Source organism: Cynocephalus volans, chromosome 3 (genome assembly GCF_027409185.1).
Source record: "Cynocephalus volans isolate mCynVol1 chromosome 3, mCynVol1.pri, whole genome shotgun sequence".
NCBI lineage: Eukaryota > Metazoa > Chordata > Mammalia > Dermoptera > Cynocephalidae > Cynocephalus > Cynocephalus volans.
The window spans coordinates 102,338,201-102,363,588 of record NC_084462.1 but is presented as its reverse complement, the minus strand read 5'-3'; the positions used below and the strand labels follow the sequence as shown (position 1 = coordinate 102,363,588).

Here is a 25,388-nt window from a genome sequence, read left to right as displayed (position 1 = left end):
CAATGACAGAAATATTATAGTATGCTATAAGTAGATCACAGAGCAAAGTTACCTGTCAACTGTCTCCAGGCACTTCCAGAAATTCACAGTCATCACAGTGTACACAGACTTGATAAAGAAGTTTGAAAGACAGAACTGATGTTAAGCAAAGCTTCTCGTGTTTAGTAGTCTGACTTGTTTTCCTTATGGCTTTTATTATCTTGCAAATTGTGAGACTAGCATCATTCTAAGCAGCTACTTTATCTATTCCCCTGATTTGCAAAATAAATATGTTCAACTTGTTGTGGACAATGTGACAGCTTCTTGTGAATGAGAGTGAGAACAAGATGGAGGATGTCTGTTGTGTCCCTGTCTCCCCTGGTGCCGTGTCACTATCTGACAGCCCCTCTAAACCTACTCTGCTAAGAACCCTCTTCTCCTACACGACCCCACACTAGAAGTGCCACAACTTAAATTGAAAAAAGAAGTACCTGAATACTACTCTCCATCTGGCTTTGTAGAATGGAAGATTAGGTAAATCCCACATGTACATTCAGGGTCACTACTAGTCAAAGTTGTAGGTTAAAGACAATTTTCATCTAAGTCTTGCCCTTCAATTTAAACATTGACTCTCCCTTTTTGTGCCTAGTACCAATATGGGGTGTTCTAGCTGCTGTGGCTGCCCAAGCACACCTAATTCAGCAACACAGAGTCCCCTTCTATAGGCATTAATCTGTGCTTTGGAATTTTTCTGCTACCCTTTATTAAAAGTTCCTTACACTTGGTCCTATGGCTCTCAGGTTTAATTGTCTGTCTTCTCTAAGTAGAATGAAAGTTGTACAGGGACCTTTGCCTGCTTTTGTCACTGGTGGATCTCAAGCCCCTAGAATAGGGTCTGGCACTTGGAATGAAAGGCTATGCCCACCTTTGCCATTATGTCAGTAGCTACTAAAGCTGAAATCAGAGATTGCAGAGCCAGGTATGGCCAGTAGGAATGTTCTCTTTGTCATACAGAATGCTGGAAAACATTTTTTTAAAGTTGAGAACATTTATTTAAATATCCCTTTCTAGCTTCTCTATAAAAAGTGGAAGATCTGGTAAATGCCAGTGTCTGCCCACTCTTAAAATGGGGGCACGGCCTTCCTACATCCCTACCATTCCCTTTTCACTGAACCACACTAAGATGGTCAGTTCCAGAACTGAGAAAGTAGTGATAGAATTTTAGATTAGGATTCTTATACTTGGCCCACGGTTACCATATTTGTTGGTGATATTAGAATTTCAGCCTATGACTCCAGTCTTTAAACATTGTTTTTCCAGGTAATGTATTTGTGTTTTTCTTGGATGGGGCATTTTGAAGACCTACAATGTATAATGACGTGGTTGAAAATTTCACATGTTGTGGCAGGAGAAATATTTTAGGCTGGTAGAGCTTTTATGTTGTACTTTGCCTCTTCTATCTGTACGTAGACCCTTTGCTTAGAAAAAAATGAGATCTCTGGGTTCTTATTTTCCTGAAGCCTCTTTTTCCCAAACCCTCAGAGGTTTTGCAGTGTGTATTGCTTCTTAATAATACCACTTTTTACATTTGAATGCTGTTTTTCCAAATCACCATATTTATAGAGCTATTGTAAAATCTTATCTGATGCTTAATGCAGTTTGAATAGGACATTTCTTGTCACGGAATTCATATGCAGTGATGACTTGGCCACAGTCTACTTAGCACAGCACAGAAGTAGCCAGTTAGAAACCCTCTGGTGACAGAGAACAGCAGAGGTGCTCCGGGAAGATCACCTGGTCCTCAAAGGAATTTTTCCTCCTGTTTGGCCATGCACATAATTTAAAATCACTGGATAAGAACAAATCGCTAGTTTGCTTCACATTTTGAGGAACTTGGTAGCCTATGAGAGATACAGGTCACTTCTCAGTATCTGATTGGCTAGTATCAGATTGATTCCCAGCTACTCCAGCTGGTTGTGGGGGCAGGGGTCATACAGCAAAAGATGGTCATAACTGTGACTTAACTCGACCTACAATGATGCACTTATCAAAGCCAAATCATTTTAATATAAACAAAATAATTTTTATTAGTTGAAATTTACTGCATTTAGAGATAATAGTGTACAGCTTTTAGCTCACAATCTTCTTTAGCTTATGTTCATATTCTAAATGTAAAGTTTTGTGTTTGGAAAAGCTGAAATCCCTCTCTTTAAGCAAGCTTTATCCAGTATATGCATTTTAAACTAAAATAATTTATTTAACATATAGGCACTTTTCCACCTTTAAGGCTCCAGCAGAAAACGAATCAGATGACTTTGCTGCTGCCCTGAAGCTTACAACTGATTGTCATAAATACAGATGAGGACTAGTCATTCGGGGAGATAGAGGCTGTGGGGAAAAGGTGAGGTAGGAGAGTGATGGGAGGGGTGAGGAGTGGCCAGGGATAGTCTTTTATTTAGTGGAGTCACAGAAGGTGATGTTTGCGCTGAGACCTGAATGAAGTGGGGAGGCAGTGGTGCAGAGACTGTGGGCAGGGTGTCCAGAAAGGAGGAGCAGCAAGTGCAGAGATGCCCAGATGCACACACGCAGTGTGCTCAAGCCACACAGCAAGCCACCAGTGAGGCTGGAAAGGAATGAGTGTGGGAAGGAGAAGGTTATGTCACCCGGGAGATAGGGAGCAGACTTGCAGGGCCTTTAGGACATTGTAAAGATTTTAAATGTTATGTCAAGGTGAGAGCAAGCCAAGCTGGTGGAAGGTATCAAGCAGGGGAGCAACTTGATAAAAGTTACATTTTAAAATCAACGATGTTGTGTAATGTTGCATATTAATTATCCTGATTTGAGCATCACATATTGCACACGGGTATTGATATTCAACATTGTACCCCACAGATACGTACAATCAATTATGTTTCAATAAAAAAACAAAAATAAAAAACTGTAAAGATAAATAAATAATAAAACAAAATCAATGATGGGGCTGGCCAATTAGCTCACTTGGGAGGACGTGGTGCTGATTACACCAAGGACAAGGGTTCAGATCCCCATACCGGCCAGCTGCCAAAAAATGAAAAAATTAAAATTAAGGTGAATGATGAATATGATGACGACATGCTAATAATGCTTGTCATGTCATGTGTTGAGCACATATTATGTGCCAAGCACTGTACATGTATTGTCTCGTTTAATCCTTACAACAGCTATATGATAGTCTTCACTGTGGCTATTCTCATAGGACAGAAGAGGCAATGACGAAGCCTTTGGTCAGGAGTAACTTGCCTACAGTCACACATGTAGTAAGTGGCAGAGCCACACTTAATAAAATGATGTTTTAATATCCTGTAATACCTCTTATGAAATATCACAACAGAGACCCTAGATATGATTGATTGTTTTTTTCATTCATTTTATATCACTGTAGCCTTAAACTACAGAAATCTTAAGGCTTATATAATGTTATGACTTATCTATTTTTCTGGACATTTTAAAAGTGTAAGAGTGGTATTACCACACATAATAATGTTATCTTCTGATTAGAAAGAAAATAAGTAAAAGAACGACCCAAAGATGAAACCTCCTGATTAAATAACACCTAGAGAACACAGGCTCTTGATCTGTAGATTCAGAATTGTGTCACAGTATCATTATTTCCTTAGTAGTTGTGTGTGGGGTTTTTTTCCCCAGTACATTTTAAAACATTATTCTGACAAAGGATAGGCTTTCCTAGACTGCCAAGAGGACCCATGGCTGTGGAGGCAGTGTAAGCAAGGATTCTCATGAATTTGTTCAAACCTGAGCAGACGTCCTATAGAAGCTACAGGATGTATTGTGTTTAGAGTGAGGGGGAACGTGACAGGCACATTCTGAGGCTCACAGAGAGGACAGTTGTAGTGGAGTTACCACATGTCCCCATATGCCCAGGATTGTTCCAGTTTATTTCTTTGTCCAGTATAATTATTAATATCATTCCCTTTCACTCTCAAAAGTATACCAGAAAAAAAACAAATTATGTGGCTCCCATTAGCTATAGCGGTCATCAAGAAGGCAGTGGTGGTAGATGTGACAAATTCAGTGCTGTCCCCAGGGCTGAATTCAGACGTGTTGTGATAATGAGTGGGTAAATTATGCAAGGGATATGATGGAAGAAAAGAGTTTTAGTCATGATTTTTTTCTCTTTGATAGCCAAAAAAGAGCATAAGATGGAAGAAAGTCACTTGGAGAATGCACAGAAAAGGTAAGCAGCTCTGATATGGCCCCAATTCTTTCTTTGACTAGCCATTTCTTTTTTATTATTATGAAGTACATGCACTTGCTGTGCAACCATCTATTTCCAGAATGTTTTCATCTTCCCCAAGTGACACTGTGTTCCCATTAAACACTAATTCCCCACTTTCCCCTCCCCCCACCCTTGGCAACCACCAGAAAGTCTCTTTCTGTCTCTGTGATTTTGACTACTCTAGGTACCACGGATAAGTGGAGTCATAGAGCATCTGTCCTTTTGTGACTGGCTTCTTTGACTTGCATCATGTTTGACTAGCCATTCTGTTGGCCCCATCTGTTAAGACTCTGCATCCATGAGCAACAGGATCAATCAGGAACGGGACAGAAAACCCTGTAACAACACATGGGAGTATGTTCCCTTGGGAAGGAGAGAATCATCTGGAAGTGACTCAGCTGTCTCACATGTGTCATGACACTATTCCAATCTGTTTGCCTCTCCTCCGTTAATTATTCTGCTCCTGAACCACTTCATGGAAATTAGGAACCTTTTGATCCGTCTTAGCACTACAGCTAGATTAAACCAGTTATTGCAAACACCTAAGAGACTTACTGTATCTTTCCTCAGATCCTACAGGATATTGTAAACAAGGGACAGGTGGGGAGAAGGGACTGGCCTCTATATATGGAAAATTCCCCCAGAAGTTGGAAGAGACCTCAGAGGTCTTCTGCTCAGCCTCACTGCAGCACTCTTCCTTGCTCTTCCCTCTCTCAATAAACACCAGAGTGCAACTGTCCACCCCACCCAGGAACCCAGTAATCATCTGTTCTAATCTCTTAGGGGTTTCTCTTTTCTGTTAGTTGACCAGGTTGGTCAACTTGGCTTTCCTTCCCGCTTAGAAGGGTGAGTGGGGATATACTGAGGCATTCTCATATTCAGGGCAGAACGATAAATTTTGGTGCCAATTCTAAAAGTATTCGAAAATTAAATGAGAGACAGGGGTCGGAAACAGCATGTAAAGTGAGCTTTACAAATGCTTGAGGAGAAGAGTTTCCTTGTTTTGAATTTTAATGCAAATGAAAATATTCTAGAAGTGAACCATTTTCCTCCTGTCCAGCCTCAGTTTCTGAGAATTGTGAAAGCCCATGGACAGTGCTGTCTGCCCCGCTTCCCACTGTAATTACCATTAAAATTAAAATGCTGACGAAAGCAAGGTTATGGCAAATCTTGCACTTTTCTAAGTGCAGACATGTTCTTGAATCATGATAATCATTCAAAACTAAGACAATGACATAGTTAGGTTTTTAGATTTTTGTGCCCCTCTGTTGACCTAGTCCCCATATTAAGCTTCCCTCCTCAATGCGTGAAACTAGTGTGTCTGTGTTATACACATATTCAGCATGGACAAAAGAAACCATTAGTAAGGGCACGTCAGTATCAGGCCAAACAGAAATTCAGCTTCCGGGGTGATGTCAAATCTCTCATACTTTTTCAAGACTCTTGCTTAAGGAAAAGGGGGCCCACTTTAGAGGGGCCGAAGCTACTGCTGTGCATTAGCTATGCTGAAGGGAGTCATAAATTTTGGTTGTCAGCATTTTCCGTGGCTTTGTGGTGAAGGTAGTCTAGCTTTCATGTCATACATGAAATATGTTATATCCCATCTTTAATGTAGAAACCACAGTTGTTTGGTTACACTCTTTAAGGAGGTTGTGGTCAGTGTTGCAATATTCGTGTGAGATTTAGTAAATTCTTATGTTTTATTCTCAAGAGAAACAATTTACTCTGAGGCTAAGGAATATTTGCTCTTCCTAAGCAGTTTCTGAAGGCATGCATAAAACAATAAGTGGATATGTTCTGCTTTGGCATCTCAGCACCGTAAAAGTAAAACAGCTCACTTTGCTATGGGCTCTTTGATGTAATCACTGTACTTTAAAAATGTTTGGCTGACTTAAAATGATACACATCAGACAAGGAATTATAGCAGAGAGGAAAGGAGTCAGGGAATAGTTTAGAGTGAAATTTTTAAAAAGTTGTATGAAACAAAACATGTGATTAGAAATCAATCTTTTTGAAGTTAAAAGAAGCTATTTCAGGGTTATCCACCAACAAGCAGAAATTTCAAAAAGCGTGATTGAACCTTCGCTTCCTGTCTATCGGAGAAAATTTTCCCAGTTGTTAAATAGCAACAATTTTCTTGCCCAAAATTCAGAAGGTTTTCAGCGATTAGTCTTCTGTGAATCAATACTGAATTTGAAATGCAGAGAGTTTTGTCTGGGGAGGACAGTAGTCTAGACCTTAACTGTTTCTCAAACAAAGGGGTAAAAATGAAATCAAATAAGGCACATCCTCGGAGCAACTTCACATTTGTAAAATTTGCAGAGTGCTGAAGCCAGGCGGTCTTCTGGGATTTCTGTTTGTTTTGGTCTTCTAAAGACTTAGTTTCCAAAACACATAGGAAAAAAAATGCTGAAATTCGGTATTTTTTTTTTTTTTTTAGTTTTCACATCCCCTTTGAGGGAGGGTAAGCAAAGTAGGGCTTCACGTGTCCCCAGGGACAGAGGTAATGCAGATGATGATTAGCTTCCATTTAGAGTTGGGGAAAGTGAGGCCCCCAAGACAATAACGCGCTTTTCTCTAGCTCTCTGATAACCGCTAAATAATGCTGTCGTTCTGAAACTGCACCAGTATTTGCATTATCTTGATCTTACAACCTAGACTCCAAATAATGCCGGAGATATCTGGGTGATCCCTGAAGCACAGTGACTAGAATTTTACTATGTCCTACTGGAAAATAGGAAGGTTCTTAGTTCCTCTGAATCCCAAAAGGGAAAGACTTCTTCTCTATTAATGTGCAAATAAACATGTTATATCTGTACAGAAGGTGAACATAAAAAAGAATAAATAGTGATGTGCCTTGCTGGGGTTAATGCATGTTATGTGTGATACAGAGGGCAACTGTGTGTAAAGCAGAAACACGAAGAAAATGACTATTTTATTTCTTCAATGCTCATGTTAACGAGCATGAGCAAAGGAGGACAGAGCAGAAAGAGCATTTCACAGGGAATCAGAGGGCCTGAGTTCTGGGCCTAACTCTGCGGGTGAGTGAGGTCATTCAGTCTTTCCAGGCCTCTGTTTTCTCATCTGTAAAATGAAAATATTGGATAAGTCGACCTGTAAGTCCCTTCCAGTTCTAAAGTCCTGTGGCTTTATAGGCAATTCATGGCCTGTTCCTATAGGTTACATAACTCTCTACTTATATATTCCCATGCTACAATTAACATAATTTTCATTTTGAATGAAATAATGGTATGTGCCATAGAGTATATATTTGGTTTTATCAGTGTTTTGACTGCTACAGAATTAGGAGTTATATTTGGGGCAAGCGTGGACATTGCTGCTTATTTTCATTACTGGTTTTGCTCCAAAATATGTATGTTTGGAATTATAAGAGAGTCCCTTAAGAGATTACTGCAATTATTGCCCTTCTCCACTTATGCACTTCCAGTCTTTTAATAACTGGGAGCCCAAATTCCCTGACCAGTAGTTTTAATTTGCATTAAAAACAGATTTATTATTTACAGAAGCACAAAGAATTTATGGGGCTCAGAGCTGCAGCTCCAGCTTGGATCTCGCCTAATCGTAGCCATGGAATCAATTAACAGTTCATCTGTGAAATGTGATAAAATCTTATGAGATACATATTGCCCAATAACTGAGAACGAGATGAAAGTATGTTCCATAATAGTAACGGGACTTCAGGGTTTTACAATCACCATTGAATAGAGTTCCATTAGAAGCCCAGTATTTAGGATGGCCACAAAAAAAAACTCTGTCTGAACAGATGATAGAGCATTGAGTAATAAACCTGGCCAGCCATTCCTGCTTTGATTAGTTTCCAACACCCTCGAAAAGGGGGCCATTTATTTAAGTGTTCTTGCTCGTGGCAAATGAGCTTGTGAGGCTTGGGGTGAGAGGGGTTGTGGGGGAAGATTGAGTTCAGAGCTATAAATTGCTGCAAAGGCAGTGCCTCCAAGAAGGGCTCCTTGGGAGGCCCAGGTAGTCTGGGGTACACTGAGCTTTTGTGGCCTTGGTGATATCTGGGAATCCATTCGGAAAACATGTGTTCTTTTCTGTTCAGATTGGAGATCATTTTTCAAGATCAGAGATGGTTTTTCATCCAAACCTTGCTATGCCCGCAATTGATAGTTTGTATTCTTGTATCATATCAAGCTTTCAAATGTAGCCCTTTTAAAGATCATAGAGTCTCTTATAGAGATGCTGAGTGATTGACTCAAGATTACCAAACCAGTGTATGCCAGAATAAGAATAGAACTTATTTTCCTGATTCTCCCTGAAACATTCAAATATTAATTGTTCCCCATGAGCTATCTAACTGACCACTGCTAATGCTACAGAATCAATATATCATCAGTCTTACATGTAATCATTAAACATAAAATAAAAAAAGCAGGTAAATGACATGGACTTGAGATGGAAAACAAGCTCAAGAAGTTTTACCTACATACCCCTCTGAAATTACGCATGCTGTTTTTATATGGACAAAATGTACCAAAGAATATCCCCAGTAAAGTTGTGTTTTTTGGCAATTCAGTTTGGGAAAATAGGTTTCCTGAGGCTTAGGATAAGCTGTATTCACTACATGCCCAGGCTCCTGTGTTGGAGGATAGACATGTGAGAAACGTCCCTCAGTGTCCCCTCTCCTCACCCTGATGGGCTTTGGTGTTGACAGTTTCTCACCCTCTACCTCACCCCATTTCCCCCCCTACCTGTTGCAGCTTTGAAACAACAGTAGGATATTTTGGGATGAAGCCAAAGTCTGGTGAGAAGGAGGTCACCCCCAGCTACGTGTTTATGGTATGGTACGAGTTCTGCAGTGACTTCAAGGCGATTTGGAAACGGGAGAGTAAAAACATATCGAAAGAAAGGTAAGGTTCTAATAAAAGCATTAATACCCCTTCAGGAGTCTGGGAAACTGCCCTCTCAACCGTAACAAAGTGTGTGTATTTCACACGCGTCAGTGTTTTCTTTAGGATCAAGTGGTCATCCAGGAAGGACTTTTGCCTCAGGGCTGATAGGGAAATTCAGGGAAAGCTGGCTGTCCACACAAGCAGATACGCTCACGTGATCTGATAAGTTACACTTTCTTAACCCCTTCCAATTACTAGCTAGTAAATGAAAGGGGAGTTGTGCTAATTTGCAACAGATTGCTTCTCTGTGTATTTTCATGTTGGCCCAGGCTAAATGAGGCAGTTTTGCCGTCGCAGACAGTATAGACAAATAAAAGTGAATGCTTTTCCCATTAATATACTGAGCTTGCATCAAAGGGAAATCTCTGCGACTCAGGCCACACTTCACACAGCGTTGAAGCCCCGCATTGGATTTACAGCGCCACTTCGGCCTCCCCGTATCCCGCTGCGGACATCAAACTGCGTGCCGCTCGGCCTCACTGCAGCCTCCTGGTTTTATTAGTTGGGGGTAGAAGAAAAACCTTGGCTGTGAATATAGGCAGAGAGAGAGAGAGAGAGAGAGAGAGAGAGAGAGTGTGTGTGTGTGTGTGTGTGTGTGTGTGAGAGAGAGAGAGAGAGAGAGAGAGAGAGAGAGAGAGAGAGACTGGGATTGGCCCTATTTATCAGGAAAAAAACATTTCTGCTTGATCATTGTGATCAGGTTGCTGCTGTTCTGTAAAGGGTGTCATGGATTTAAACTTCAAACAGGTCTTGCTACTATTCCTGTGAAACAGATGTATAAGAATGTCATTCAAAACAGAGTAGAAAGAGACAAAATATTCTACGAAGTAAGAGAAATGATTTATTTAGTTACAGCGTCTATCTTTCACTTAATATTGAGACCTGAAATTTGGTAATTCATTATTTTTTTCTTCACTTTGCAGTCAAAGAAAATGTACGTATGTAATATATTTATACGCATGCAGTCAACCTACATTAATATGTTTTATCTTAAAACACTGTTTTTAAGGGGATCAAAATTTAGAGATTTTTGGCCTAGTATTATTTAGTCTCTAAGTGTTTTCTCAGGGAATTTTTTTTAAAAAAGCCTTCTTTCAAAGGAAGTCAGAGAGCTTTAAAAAAGTTTGTCAGCACATCTTCCCATCATTACCTCTTTGGGAACATGGAAATTAAACTGAGTATATCCATTATGTAGATAAACTGAAGCAGAGAAAGTTAAATGACATTATTAAGAAAATAGGTTGTTGATAATAACATGAAAAAATCCTAAAAATCTTGGCACCCAACTCATCACCCTTCCTTGCAGTCTCTTATTTAGCCCTTTAAAGTAAGATAAAATAAGCTTCTGTGGAATAAATTCCCCTGTGAAAGTGGCAGAGCCGAGCTTCTCTGCCTACACCAGGGTGGCCGCTGGCCAATCAACTCTCCAAGTCTGCACCTTCGGGCTGGGAAACCCAGCTCTGGGCCCCAACTACACGACTTTTGCTTCAGAATTTGCACCTCACATTTTGAGCATAGTCCTTAGTGAATTTGTCCTTAGAACCCTAAAAATGGTCTAGAAACAGAAATCAGAAAGCCAGCAGAGAGGGTAGTTAACTGCTTTTAATAATTTTCTGTTAAGACACTGAGCTGTATTCCAAATTAAGGAGTTTTCCTTGTTACAGAATTTAAACAAACCGTGTGTCTGCTGTGATGGTGGTATCCAACTGTCCTTCAAAATGACACTTTCTCGGGGGTTGGCAGTGTTGCTTCCTGGGTGAAGCTAGTGAATTGTCTGCTTCACACTCTATAAACCAGCTCCTTTAAAGGGTCGTGACTTCATGAGACCCTTTTCAGTTCTTCTCATTTAGCAATTTCAGGGGTCTCTTCATTCCAGCCATGCTCTTTGAGATGGGTCACTGAGGTTTCCAACCTAAAACAACATCTCTGAAAGTTAACGACGGCTAATAAAATATTTTTGGAAGCAGCTAGTTTAGAAAAATCTACTTGTTAAGAAATGTCAGCATGTTATGTATATTACTGCTCAGCCAGTTAAACAAATTGATTAATATTTAGGGTTTTCTTGTGAAGTGAGGATTGTTTAAATTGTCCTCCATCTGCAAAGGATTTTAGCTTTTAGACTGTTAGAATCACATATTCATTATGGTAAAACAAGCAAATTAACTTGAATTTTTCTATTATAGTTAAGTGAGAAACAATATGATTGCTTTGTTTTGATGCCTATTTAATGATATTTGGTATTATAATTTTCAATTACACTTTTTCCTGGAAATCCAGTAAATCCCAACAGTACTAAATCTTAGGAGGTAACACAACATCTTTAACAAAGATACTACAAAGATATCCTAAAAAATAAAATTTATAACCAAATGAAAACCTGATAGCTTGTAATTATTGGGGGGTGGGCCTGTAGTTTGGGATCCCATCAAAAGAAATTGAACCCACTTGATTTTTAAATATATTTGAAAGCCAACTAAGACCCCAAAAGTCACTGGGAGAAAATTAAGAATCAATAATAGTATTTTCAAAGGCACAGATTCCATCGCAAATGATGTTTTGTTTAAACTCTACTTCCAATGAAATGGAAGTGTTGAAAACTACTTTGGGCCCCTTGAGGTTAACTTTAGGTGGTAGAGAAGATTTACTTCTTTTTCTGCTTAGCATGGTTTTCATGAATGCACGCTAGTTTAATGCAAATTTGAGATGGATACATCTCCATAACAAGGTAACAAGTGCTCCTCATAAAACCCAGAACAACCTCTAAACACACAAATGACTGTATAAAAATGACCAATGTTCTTGTGTCTTGTGAATAAACAATAAACCCTATCATTAAACTTGTGTCAGGCATGACTCTTGTGGTTGAGTAGAAAAGCCACAGTATTTCACTGGGAATGTGGTTTACCTGCAGATCAGCTCTATCATTGGAAGAGCAATCTACTATATGATGGTATATCAATGCCATTAAACTTTCCTTGGCATTTAAGCCAGTCTCAGGCAAAAGAGCAAACTTCTGTGTCCAAGCACGAATCCAGAAGCCCCACCACATAGATTTTCAGTCTGTGGCCCACCCTGTCACTGTGTGCCCCAGTAGTGAAACTTATCCCCCAATGAAGCATACCAGTTTCTTCTCTTATCCCTTCTGAGTACAGGCGGTGCTCAATAGTGTCATATTAAAAAAACAAACAAACAAAAAAAAACACCTCTAGATAGAGAATCAAAACAGCCAGCATTTTTATCCTTCACTCTTTCATTAATTTGCTATGTGATCTTAGGCCACTCACTTACTGCCTAGGGACCCCATTGTCACATCTATAAAATGTATGATGATGAAGCAGGAACTAAATATTGACTATGATCTCTTCTAGCTTGAGATCTCTGTGAATCTAGAAACTACTTTTCTAATTTTCTGAGGAACTGTGCATTTCATTTCTGAATTAATGCCGCCCACCTTTGCTCTTGAGGTCATTTAGGGACGATATTGGAAGGCATTTCAAGCCAAGGTCTTGCAGGTGAGTAGGGGAGAGATTTGGAGGCAGGGATTTTTCATTGCCCTCTTGAAATTGGTAAATGTCTATAGCTACCTTGTCTCCCACCCTCCCCCCAAATTCTTATAACACTAATGTTTATCTTGAAGATCACATTTTTTACTGAGAGTATACCCACAAAAAATATTTTCCTCTGCTCATCTATAGCCAACATTGCATTTAGTGGTACAGTATAGTTCATCAAGCCTATGTTTTATCCTCAGAGGCAGCTTTGCCTCAGTTTTACATTTTCAGGCACTTTTGTATTTGTGCCTCTTGATATCCAAATATTTAATGAATTGTTGGTACACAGATTTCTTCCACCTATTAAATCAACAAATTATACAAGTATATGTATAATTGCATGGAGGTAACCTAATTTTTGCTGCTACCTTTATTGGCTATTCTTTACTCATTCTCTGTTTTGTTGTTTTTGTTTTGTTTTGCTGCTTAATTACTTTGGGCTACCTTGCTTATAATATTCCCCTATTTAGAATATCTTAAGACTGCTCCCGCATATGCCTACACATGCACACAAACAACTACCACCCACAAAATGAGCTATGATTTTGCAGAAGGTAAAGAAGGCCTAGGGGAGTCATGACTCCAGGAATAAGGTCTGGGCAAATAATTCACCCTGAGCCAAAGCAAAGTTTAAAAGTGACATTTAAAAAACCCATAATGGGTAAGTAATGAGTGAATAAGAAGTTTGGTAAATTTTATGTGAAATGAAAATAAGGAATTTTATTATCCACATAGCTATAATTTATACCATGGGGAAATGGATACTTTGTTGGTATTTAGCTGGACCAAAAAACCAGGGTTTTTGTTTTAAGTGTATTACTTGCAGCTATTATGGTTCATTATGCAACTACCATTGCCGTGACAGCAGATAGTTCAAATCTGTTGTGGTGTTATTCTGAAGGCTGTTCTCGGAGCTCCCTATTGCTCAGGTCACTTTAGGACCAAGAGTTAGGGACTTAGAAAGGCCATCCTTCAACCCACAAAGGAGCCATTGATTGCAGTGTAGACATTGCAGTAATTTTGCTCTTTATATGATAAAGTTGTTCCCGGAAAAAGCTCCATAAACTGAAATTTTTATTGATTGATTTTTGTTTTCCTACTCACATACTTACATGTTCATTACGGTAACTTATAACAAGTTAACCATTTTTTCCCTAGCCCTCTGCTATGAGTTAAATGGTCTGTATACACTTAACTAATTTTTCGGTCACATTCGAAAGCAGTTCCATGTAAGTATGCAGTATACAGTAAGTATACAGTAGTTCCATGTAAGTAACTGCCCCCAAAGACTTAACTTATAAACAGAATTATCATAATCACAAAGAATAAAACATGCTTATTTCCCAAGCACTAAATTTAAAGCTACTTCTGCAAAATTAATATTATGCCATGAATGAGAGGAGTTAGACTAATATACGGTGAGAATTATAGGATAATTGATTTTAAAAAACTAAACACATCTCTTGACCCTCTTTCCTCTGGAACTGTCAATCCATTTTGTTTTCTTTCCCTTCTAGCTTCTAGTAAGAGTTTATATTCACTTCTTTGCTTCCTTTTCCTTACCATACACTCCTTCCTATATCAGTAAGGATAAAGTTTTGGCTGCCATAACAAATAACTGTTACTTAAAGGAAAAATGAAGTTTTCTCTTGCCTAATAATCTGAGTGCAAGGAGTTTAGGTGTCAGGGACCAGTTTTCTTCTCTCTGTGGCTGCCATCCTTAAGGCATGGTCCTTACAAGGCCGAAGAAGGTCACGTCATGTCCACCACCGCAGCTGCTAGGTTCCTGCCAGCAGGAAGGGGAGGGCACAGGTGAGACGAAAGGCGCAAACATCCCTTCCACCTTTAGCCCATTAGGTGGCATGTAGTCTCATGGCCATGTGCAAGGGAGACCAGGAAATGTAGGCTTAGCTGGGAGCCATGCACCCAGCTAAAGTCTTGTTTGTTCTGCTACTAAAGGAGTGGGAGAAATGCGACTTGGCTACGTTCCCTAATCGTGAAATCAAATGGCTTCTTCTAACTCTCTGCCACTGCTCGTTTTTGACACTGATGATGTTTCTTCCATTTTGAAATGCTCATTGCTCTGACGGTGTGCTGGGCTTCTTTCTGTGAGGGTAACTCCTCCTTCTCCATCTCCCTCATTAGCTCCTCTTTTTCTAATCTTCTTGAAGTGTGGACCTTCCCAAGGTTCGGATCTCAGTGCTCTCTCTACCTCTTTTTGGCTCTCTACTTTCTCCCTAGCTAGTCCCAGCTAGTTTCATAGCTTCACCTGCTGCCTCTTCACCTGTCGAGCCCTCCCACATCTTCCTACCCAGAACCAACCTCTTTTCTAAGTTTTAGAACTGAATGTCCTACTGAACACTAAACAGGATGCCCAACGTTCATCTGCTATCCTGTATGTTCTAGTGGAAATTATTCTATCTCAGCTGAGGTCCCCTAAATTTCAGTTGCAATACTATCCTCCTCTTAGTAGCCAAAGGCAGACTGGAAATGCAAATACTCTTTAATGCTATAAGATTTATTTTCCGTCTATTGCTGACTCTTGTCAGTTTTGCCTCCTCGGTGGTTACTCTCCTTTACCCTGTATTTGTAGTGGCACCACCCTAATTCAGGACTTCAGCATCTCTCACCTGGATTATTGAAACATCCTCTCTCTCTGCCTGTAGGTTTTCTATTTCCTCTTTACTGTCCCTTAACATTGCATCCAGTTATCTTTCTAAAACAGAAAGTAGATCACATCCATCTATTTCAACATATTCTGTTGTTTTCCATTGCTCAAGAAGTAAAGGTAAGAGAATTAGCCAAGGTTGGTACTTTTATTCATTATCTTATTGGGTCCTCACAACAGCACTCAAAAGGTTTATTGCTATTTCATGGATAAGTACAAGAGAGTAAATGAATTGCCAGTGTCACAGTTTCACTAACAATCAACAGAATGGGGATAAGGACCCAGGTCTTTTTTGACACTAAAGCTTGACCTCTTTCTGATTCTCTCTTAAACTACAGCGTGACCCTCCAAGAACCTGCTCTTAACTCACTTTCCAGCCTCGTGTGCTGCAGCATCATCCCCCTGCACCCACCATAATGACTGCTCATTCCTTCTCACACCTGCACTTTCTTACCTTGTGTTCTCGTTGGATAATTTCTTCACACTATATTGTCCCAGTTATTTCCTGTTGATCAAAATATAGTCATCCTTCAAGGACTACCTCCAAAACCAGCTTCTCTAGAAATCTCCTGAAATCCCCCTCAGTAGAAGAACTACCTTTTCCTCTGGTCTCTGACAGCTGTGTTTCCCACTAGCCTTTAACGTTTAATTTATTCCAACTTCTTATTTGAGCAGTTTATGTGTCTTTTTCCACCTGTAGGCTGTAAACCTTTCTTTGTTGCATCTTCTGTGGTACATTCTCCAGCACAGTGCCCAATACATGTTTATTGATATAGAAAGAACTTCACGATGTAGTCAAAATGATTTTAAGTGAGCATTGAAGGCCCTGGCTGGTTTGGTGCAAGGAATGATCCCAAGGAAATATGAAAGCTATAGAGGGCTTTGGAAAGATGTTTAGTCACAAACAGGATCACCCTAAGCAGAGGGTGGTAGGGGGCATTCAGAAGCCAGTGGGGGAAGGCTGGAGGGTCCAAATCACCCGGAAGGCACTGTAAAAATATAAACAGATCTACTGAATCAGAATCCCAGCGGGGGTAGAGCCCAGGAATCTGTGATTTTAGAAGCTCCCTACAGAGATGGCAGAGCAAGAACACATTTTGTGTTTAGTTGTCTCAACAAATGCCTTAGCTTCACCTGTCTCTCATTTGAATATGCCAGCAAGCTTTGAAGGTGGGAGAGAGGAGGATATCTCCCTGCTGATTCTTACATTCAGCCAAGTTTAGGATCTACTGGACTTAGGTGATCTTGAAGGTCTCTTCCAACCTTGATTTCCTGCAGTTTTAGGTAGGAAATGAGCTGGGCACTGACAGAGCAGATGAATTTGGCTACTTAGAAAAGGAAGGGCTGAGGACATTCTGGGAGGTCACATTGCAAAGGTGTGGACTTGGCAACTCAAATACATGTTGGAGGAATTACAAGGTGTGATTCCTGGGATCAGCCTAAGTAACTGCCCTCTTTTCTGTGCATCCTTCTCTTAACTAGTTCCACCCTTGTCTGTCATGTTTTTGCATGTGCTTTGTTTAGCGTACAAATTGGACAGGACATTTTTGCTTTCCTTCCTTTGTTACTAGGTATTCTGTTATGTCTCTGAACTTGCCGTCTAGCTTACCCTTGCTGTCTGCTAAAATGTACACCCCACACCTCCATTCCTAAAGGAAAATCTCGTACAGGTTAATATAAATTCGCAATACTTAGTTTAAATACATACTTTAAAAATGTCTATTATGATATTGATTTAAACACAAACTCCAAAATATCTATTATGTCTCAAGTGATATATATGACTCTACTCTGGAAGAATTTAGTCTAGTGATCATATACCATCATCTCCCTGAAGTTTTCTCCAATCTCTGTGAGCTATTTTTCCTCCAAAATTTGGGGGAGTTGCTGTATCTTCAGTTTTGGCATTTCATGATTTGTTTTTCATTCATTTGGTTATAGACATTTTCTCCCTTAAATAAATTATAGGCCCCTAGAATATAAGTGCAGTATCTCATACTACTTTGTTTTCTCTCTAGCACTTTGTATTTCCTTATAGGTAATAGGTGCTCAATTAATATTTGTTGAGCAAATAAATGATCACTGTTTTCTTTTGCCATGTTGAAACTGATTACAAGAATTGCTTTCTGCTGCTGATAGTTGAGACATCTTATTTATTTGGGTTTTGGTGGTAGAATACCCCAAATATATCCCATATGGGTCGCTTTTGCCTAAGAATCTAAAGTCTTAATAGCTTTGTTAAAGAGGATAGACATGTTCAGAACAAGAGAAATTAGTTAATGGGGTAAAACAATCACTGTCTCTGTTCTTGACTGTATTACTTTCAATTTGTTTTTAAAAAAAAAAAAACCCTGGGGGGGGGGGTGGAACAAAAACAAGGAAGTGAAGATCCTTGAGATTTGTGGCTGTGCCAAGCCTGAAACCTCTTTGGAGCCCAAATCGGAACCTTAGAGAGCATCTGTCCACACTCTATTTCTCTAGTTTGGCAGAGAGCAATGGAAACCCAAAGTAAATCTCCTTCATTCAGCTAGAGTATTTCTAAATTACTTATCTGTAGGACTCCTGACAGCTCCCGCCTTGGGCAGAGATGCAACAGGGGGCTGCCTGGGTAGTATGATTTGAGGGGCGCCAGGGAGGCTCCCTGCTCCCAGACAATCTGTCCTGTTTCCTCACCCTTTTGTTTTAGTCACCCGTGCAAACAGGCTCTGATCAGTTCTAGTTTTTGGTAAGACTTGGTAGGTGGTACAGGTTTCAAAACCCCAAAAAAGGGGGTAGTTGGCATCTGCAAGCACACACACGTCTTCCTTATCAGGATTGGAAGTGTCTTCCAAAGACTAGCTGTGCATTTCAATTAAATGTGCAGATTTATGACACACGGCGGACTTCAGTTTCCAAGCTTTCTCCCAGATGCCTCTCCCTGAATGAGGAAATGCAGTGCTGTTACCTTTCACTCTGCACCTAAATCGCTGGGTCGGCTTGGGGTGTTATGTCTACCAAGTGCAGAGTGATTGGCTTTAACTGATCATGCATTCCAGGGCAAGTCCAGGCCCCCCCTCCCCACCCTTGTGGCCTGAGGGGGAAGCTCTGCAAAGGGAAGTGGCCTTTGTTCTGCAGTTAATCACTTGAAGTCAAAGTGTGTTTGGGCACTACCAGTGATAGCCCATGAAAACTATGAAGTGGCGGATTTGTGTAGTCTCTAAGAGGACCCTCTTACCTGTAAATAGAAAAATATCTTACTTAGGAATAGAGTAAGAAAAATTTAAGAAGTAGAAGTGGTAGACTAATTTATCATGGAATAACTTCTAAAGGCTAGATCTGATGTGTTAGGAGTTAAGTCTTCTAAGCTTGAAACCTGTATTACTTTCCTGCTGGTCTGTCTGACTATGGCTGCTAGTGAGACTGACCTGGGGTTTAGGAGGTACAGGGGTGGTCAAAGTTAAGGGTCAGACTCTGAAGAAAGAATGGGCATAGAAGGGTATGTGTCTATCTAAATATGTGACCCTGTTGGCTGCCTGAGATAAGTGAATTTTGGGTTACCCATTATTTCATATTGTCTATGGCTTTTTTCTCTGAGTTTTATTTTCTTACCCTTTGGAAATATTCCACATAGACGAGTCAATGATGATTTCACTGGCTGCTGCACTGAGGAAGAAATTCCCCTTTACATTGAGGAGTTAATGAGTTTGGTCTTTTTTCTTTTTCTTTTTACCAACAGTGGAGAGTGACTTTCCTTATTTCATTGACTTTCATAACTGTTGACCATGTGCAGTAGTTATATCAAGAATTCAGAAATACCTCGTGAGTGAACGTTGTCAGGAAGGATAGAGGAAAGAGTGGTCCTCACAGCCCTGGCAGGTCTCCTTGATTGCACTTCCTTATTTAGAGCCAAAGCTGGACATTAGCCCCTTTTCCCCTGGCTATGGAGAAACAACTCGACTCAGGGAACCTGGGGACAGTACCTTGTGGAGACATGAGGAGTCTGTAAAGAACCCAATGAACTCCAAAGAGTAGACAGAGCCTTACTTCTGACAATCATGCTACTAGGCAATGTCTGGAGGGATAGGCGGACATAGCCATGTGCTTTGAAAAACACATTTAAAAAGCCCTAAGGATGTTAATCTATGCTTCAGGTAATCCTAATGAGGAAATCATCAAAATGTTGCCCCTGGTCTTCTCTGTCTAAAGCGGCATAAACCATGTGATATTGAGCTTTCTGAAGCAAGGAGCCACTTTCACACCTCCCCAGAGTCTATATGTTATTCCTTGTACCTTTGCCTGATGCTACTTAATTCAAGGCTGCAAGGAGATCATGGCAAAGAAGTGAAAAGCAAGTTGCTATTTCATCTTTGCGGCTTCTGAAACCAAAAAAGTATCATTTGTTTATGGGAGAAGCTGTCCCTAATAATGATTGGTAAAGCCAACTGATATTATGTAGTCAGACCGGCAAGTCCTTTCTTTTACAGGTGTGATCTACAGTAGGTGCCAATACCTTTTCCATCACACAAAAACCTTATCTGCCATCCAAAGGACTCTAGGCCAGAATTGACCGGGCCAGTGACAGAGGCATGTTTTTCTCATGTTCCTGTGTTTATCGTGTTTCTCCATGTATTTCACAACAGTCATCACAATGAAGAGTTCTCGCATTTCTTACAGGTATTCTTGTTCACATGTCTTTACACTTAAGATAAGTCTAGTGGTGTAGTGGCTTGGACCTTCAGCTTTTATCATCCTGATTTTTAGGGAACAGGTATTCCCTGTGGCATGCTGACTTAGGGGCACATTACTCTACACGTGGGCACCAGAGCATGCCTTATCCGTTTTCTAGACTAATTTGACCTCTTTTGTGTAGCAATGAGTGATATTAAGTCTTCTTTTAAAGAGATTCACATTACAGCTGGTCAGATTTCATGCTTTTCCCAACATGCATTTTATGAACAATATTCCCTCAATGCCTCTTTTCTCTTTGCCATTATCCGCCAGTGTTTCCAAAGCCATTGACTTTGTCTTGATTAAAGAAGTGTGCATGATCTGCGTCATGCAGTGATTAATGTTTTTAGGTCACACTGCACTGGGTGGCTGATAGGGCTTCCTCTTAGACCAAAACTTTACTTCTGTGTTCCTGAAGTCACTTCCTTGATCCAATCATCTACATTACAAAAGCAAGTGATTTATTAACAGGTATGGCCTGGTAATATTACCAAATGGTATTTTTTCCACTAGCTGAAATGAACTGGTCAGTATCACTTAGGAGAATTTCTAACATATGACCAATAGGTATTTAAAAGAGAATGGTGTTTTTCAGGGATCATTTACCCATTTCTAAACACTAAAATTAATCCCACTGTTCAGAGTGTAGATGCCAACCTCAATCATGATTTGAGACCAGTTGTGTCCAGACACCAATTGTCAGCCTATGGGACTTTTTTTCATTAAAAATGTAACTTAGGGGCTAACCAATTAGCTCACCTGGTTAGAGCATGGTGTTGGTAACACCAAAGTCAAGGGTTCAGATCCCCATACTGCCAGCCACAAAATAAATAAATACATATATAATATATATGTAACTCATACTTAAGAGTTATTCCAAAGTTAATAGTTTGTTACAATTCAGGCAGATATTTAGAATGGGAAAGAGAAAAGAGCAGATGACCCTCCAGAAAAGTTCATTGCCATCTCAGAATCAACTTGGGAAGAGCCTGAGGCAGGATATAATAAGATAGACCCCTTTCACTTTCATTCTAGGGTTATTAAAATAAAAGAAAGCAAATAGAAACTGGAAAGTAAAATAGTGCAGAAATCAGGAAGATCAAGCAAAATTCCAGGCAAGACCATAAATGAAATGAAGCATAATGAAATGTGAAATCATTCCTGCCTTTTTGAGAGGGAAATAAGCAGGTGCCCCACTTTCTTTCCACATTTTGGCTCATCTGGACTTGTCCCCACAGTGCCTGTGTGAGGATTTGCCAGAGATCGGTGATCTCACATGCTTAGAACATGCCTGGAGAGCAACAAACAGGGTAGAGTGGTAGAGCTGGTGTCTTGTTAGAGCCCCAAAGCTGGAATCTGGTAGCTATGGCTGTCAGAAGAATCATCCCATGAAGAGGCCTTGTTGTCTTAAATCAGTTGTCTGTCTCCAAGACATCCCTGGACAGTTCTTTAGGAAGAAACCTTCTGTTGGCCGTCATTCTCCTGAAGAGGAGAGTGGTTTGTTTTTTTCTCTCCTTGCCCCCTAGGAGCTTCAGCAGGTTCTGTAAAATTTCATGCACAGGGGTTATTCAACTTTTTTTTTTTTTTAAACAGCAGAGCTCTTCGTCCAAATGAAAAGATACATGAAATTGCCAATATACAAAATGAAGTAAAGTTTTTCTTATTGAAGCAGGGCTTGCAGATGTTGGGGTCTAGAGGGTCCCCTAATTCTTCCTTCTCTCTTGGAAGCACTTTTGTTGAATGTTAAGGCTCTTTGGAAGACAGTTGGAAAACACTGCTCTAAACTTTTGGTTTTTCCAGTTGTGACCAGGAATGTAGAACAGCCTAAACAGTCTGTCTACCCCACTTCTCAATGTCTCACTTGTGTCTTTATTGGCAGGTGTGCTCAATCCCTAAGGTCAAAAGTGAAGGTACTTCTATTATTAGAAACTTCACAATGATTTCAGTTCCTTCTACTTTGTACACTATGAACCAATGAAATACTTAATATCAGAAGAATAGGACATGGTACTTTTCTCAGTCTCATAGATGACTGGGTTCTGAATTGGTTTGATTTAGCTATGGGCATATAAATTTAGTCTGTAGAAAGCTCAGAATATGCCCAGATTTAAGCTGTCTCCCCAAATAAGACTTTAATAGTGAGGAGCCTAAGCCTCTAAACTGAAAGGCATGTGACTCTTTGAATGCAGTTCACCTGGCTGCCTGTGACCCTTGCTCTCTGATCGGTTGAAGAAAAATTGTGATTTTGTACATTATCCAGCTCTTTCCATTGTTAGGATGGGAATTATGTGCTCTTGCAGCTTTCTGCATTCTAAGTGGAAGCAGAACTCCCTCCCCAGGTGATTCTAATATGAAATCAAGGTTGCAAACTACTTCTGTAAAGACTAGGCAGGAACACAGTGCCATCTCATGCTTGTGTCTTTGCTCAATAGACTGCAGCAATTGCAATTTATTGGGACCCCCAATAACTCCTTAGGGAGGACATGCCATGAGAAAGAAAAAATTTTTTACTGAGGCATTTATGAATTGGGAATAGGTATTTTCTTTCTCTAACATGTTTGTATGTTTTTTTGTATATTTCAAATTTCTTTTGGAGGGCTTGCTATATATAACCTTTCAAATCAAGCCTAGGTGCTTGCCTAGGAGTAATCATGAGCAACTATGAGTGATATTCTAGAGTAAATAATTAGATCAGGAACAAACATCTAGGCCAGAAACAAAAACAAGTCCATAAACGATTGAGCCAAGGAGAAGACTGAGCATGTATGTAGCTAGAAATTACCTAACTAGCAGGTTTTCTTTGATTAAATGCAAGAATGTTCTTAGCTCCTAGTGAAAGAAGCAAATTCTAGACTTGGTACAAATATATATATACCCTCTCTGAGTCTCAGTCTCCTTGTGGGCAAAGTGATGTGGATACTTTTTAAATCCCGGAATGTGTACATAAGTTGGCGTGTATCAATATTTAGCACATTTGAGTGGCTTTGAGCACCCTTTCTTTTTCCTTATTTAGGACTCAATTGGCTAATCAGTAGCTGGAACTAGACTTTTAAATGTTTTTATGTTCTTTTTCCAATGATAAATGCAAAAAGTAATCATTTTACAACTCTGAATTGTTTACTAAACATTTAGACTGTTTAAGGTGGGGAAAAAAGTTATCAATGCAAGTCATTTTTTTTGCCTTTTAGATATTTACTAAGAACTGACTGTGCCTGGCTCTGTGCTGGATATAGGAACAGGGAGGGGTCCCAAATATGCATAAGGCATGGTCATTGTCCTCAAGTGGTTCTAGTGGTTTAAAGGAAATAAGACACCTATCCAGTTCTAAGATGAAAAGCCCTAAGTGCCTTAAGAGAGGCACAAAGTGCCTTTTCACTTGAGAAAAGAGCTATTACTTCTGGCTAAGAGAGATGAAGGAAGCTTTCATGACTTTGGCACTTAACCTGGGAATAGAAGAATGGGAAGAATTTGAACACATGGAAATGAGTAAGACAGTCATTGAGTGAACAGTAAAAGCAAGATGCAGAGGTGAGAAAAGAAATACGCAAAGAATGGCGAGTCGTTTGACTGGGACGTGGGGCACTCAGAGTGAGGTAAAGGAAAGGATACTTGACAAGTAGTCACATATAATATTTTTTTAAAATTTCACAGCAACTGTTATATTTAGGTGTGGTATTATTCCTACTTTAACAGATGAGGAAAGAGGAAATTGAGGCTCAGAAGGGTGGAGTGCCTTGTCCAAGGACACTCAGCTAATTAAACTGGCATACTACCAATACAAAAAGAGATCTGGATCTGAAAAGATGAGAAACAAGTAAACTAAATTTAGAAAAGCCTATGGGCCAAATCTGGCCCACTACCAGGGTTTGTAAATAAAGTTAATAAGAACACAGCATCATCCTGTCGTTCATGTATTTTTATGGCTGCTTTCACACTACAGCAGCAGAGTTGAGTAGCTGCAGCTGAGACCGTATGGTCCACAAAGCCTGCAATATTTACTTTGTGGCTCTTTCTAGAAAACATTTGCTAACCCCTGCTACAGCTGATTGGGAGGCATTGAAAGTGTTTGAGAAGAGAAGTGATTTTCTTAGAGTCATGCATTACTAATTGAGACCATCTTAATCGGTAGGACGGATTGGGGGGGACTGGATCGTTTAGAAGACTATGTCAGTTCAGTTGCCAGGGCACTCATCACTTCACTCCTGGACTATCACAGTAGCCATCCACCAAGTCTCCAGGTCGAAACTTCAAAGCTTACAGAGTCCAAGCAGGCAACAAAAATGAGTGAAGTGTGCTGGATGCAAGCGAGCTGATGGACCCTGCCTGACAGCCTCTAGGCTGCGGGTGTGACAGAGACTGACAGGAGGTGCCACGAACACAGGTGCTCCTGCCCCATGTGATTGTGCTGCACAGTAATGCCACTCAATGTGGCCAGACCTTCCAATTTTATAAGAGAAGTCAGATATTTGAATTCTTACATGAAATCTGCATTTACAAATAATAGCAACTGAATTCAAATGTATTTAAACCTCCTGTGGCTGGTCAAAACTGAATTTAAATTTATTTAAACCCTCTGAGGTTGACAGTCCTCCAGCTTGCATTTTCTTCCCACATAATTGTTAGAACGCTGATTCTGAGCAAATGTAATGTGATCAACAACAATAACCACTGTAGCTTGGCAAGCATGTGACTTTGCCCACCGTTTTTGAGCAGCATTTTCAAAATAGAGGACTAGATAGCTCGACTGTCAAGCTCTTGTCAGGTCAAAGCGGTTTTTAAGATCTACCTGTATTGCTATGTCATACCGATATACGTGACATAGTTGGATTGTCAGAATATTTAAGCATTTGTTTCTTATCATAGATCTGATATAAAAGCAGCTGAAAAACAGGCTTGCCCTCTAAACGTGATGATGTGAACTCTGATGTTAAGGACATACAGAGAATCTAGTGAGAATTTACTGGTTTGTATTTGGCAGGATCAGTCTTGAGCATTGGCGATGTTATATTCACATGAGACTTAAGGGACTTTAAATTGTAACAGACTTGCTTATCTTCCCCATTATGATGCCTAAAGTTTTATAGGTTAGAGACTAATCATTTGTAATCATTTATTTATTCAATATTTATTGGTCCCTTACTATATGCCAAGTACTATGCAAGGTGCTGAGAAAAGAAAGACAAGGAAGTCATAGTCCCTGCTTTTGAGAAGCTCCAGTCTAGTGTGAAAAGCACCACCTAAAAATGATCACAACACAGTAAGATAAGTGAACCTTG

General features: G+C 39.9%; 1 protein-coding gene across 1 annotated transcript in view; it reads left to right on the top strand.

The window, feature by feature from the left end:
* FMN1 (formin 1) overlaps nt 1-25,388 on the top strand; it is a 352,992-nt gene that overhangs the window by 319,899 nt on the left and 7,705 nt on the right. Inside the window, exons 15-16 of the mRNA XM_063091447.1 lie at nt 4,162-4,213; nt 8,995-9,144. Of these exons, the coding sequence (XP_062947517.1) occupies nt 4,162-4,213; nt 8,995-9,144 (202 nt within the window). The remainder of the gene's footprint in view (nt 1-4,161; nt 4,214-8,994; nt 9,145-25,388) is intronic.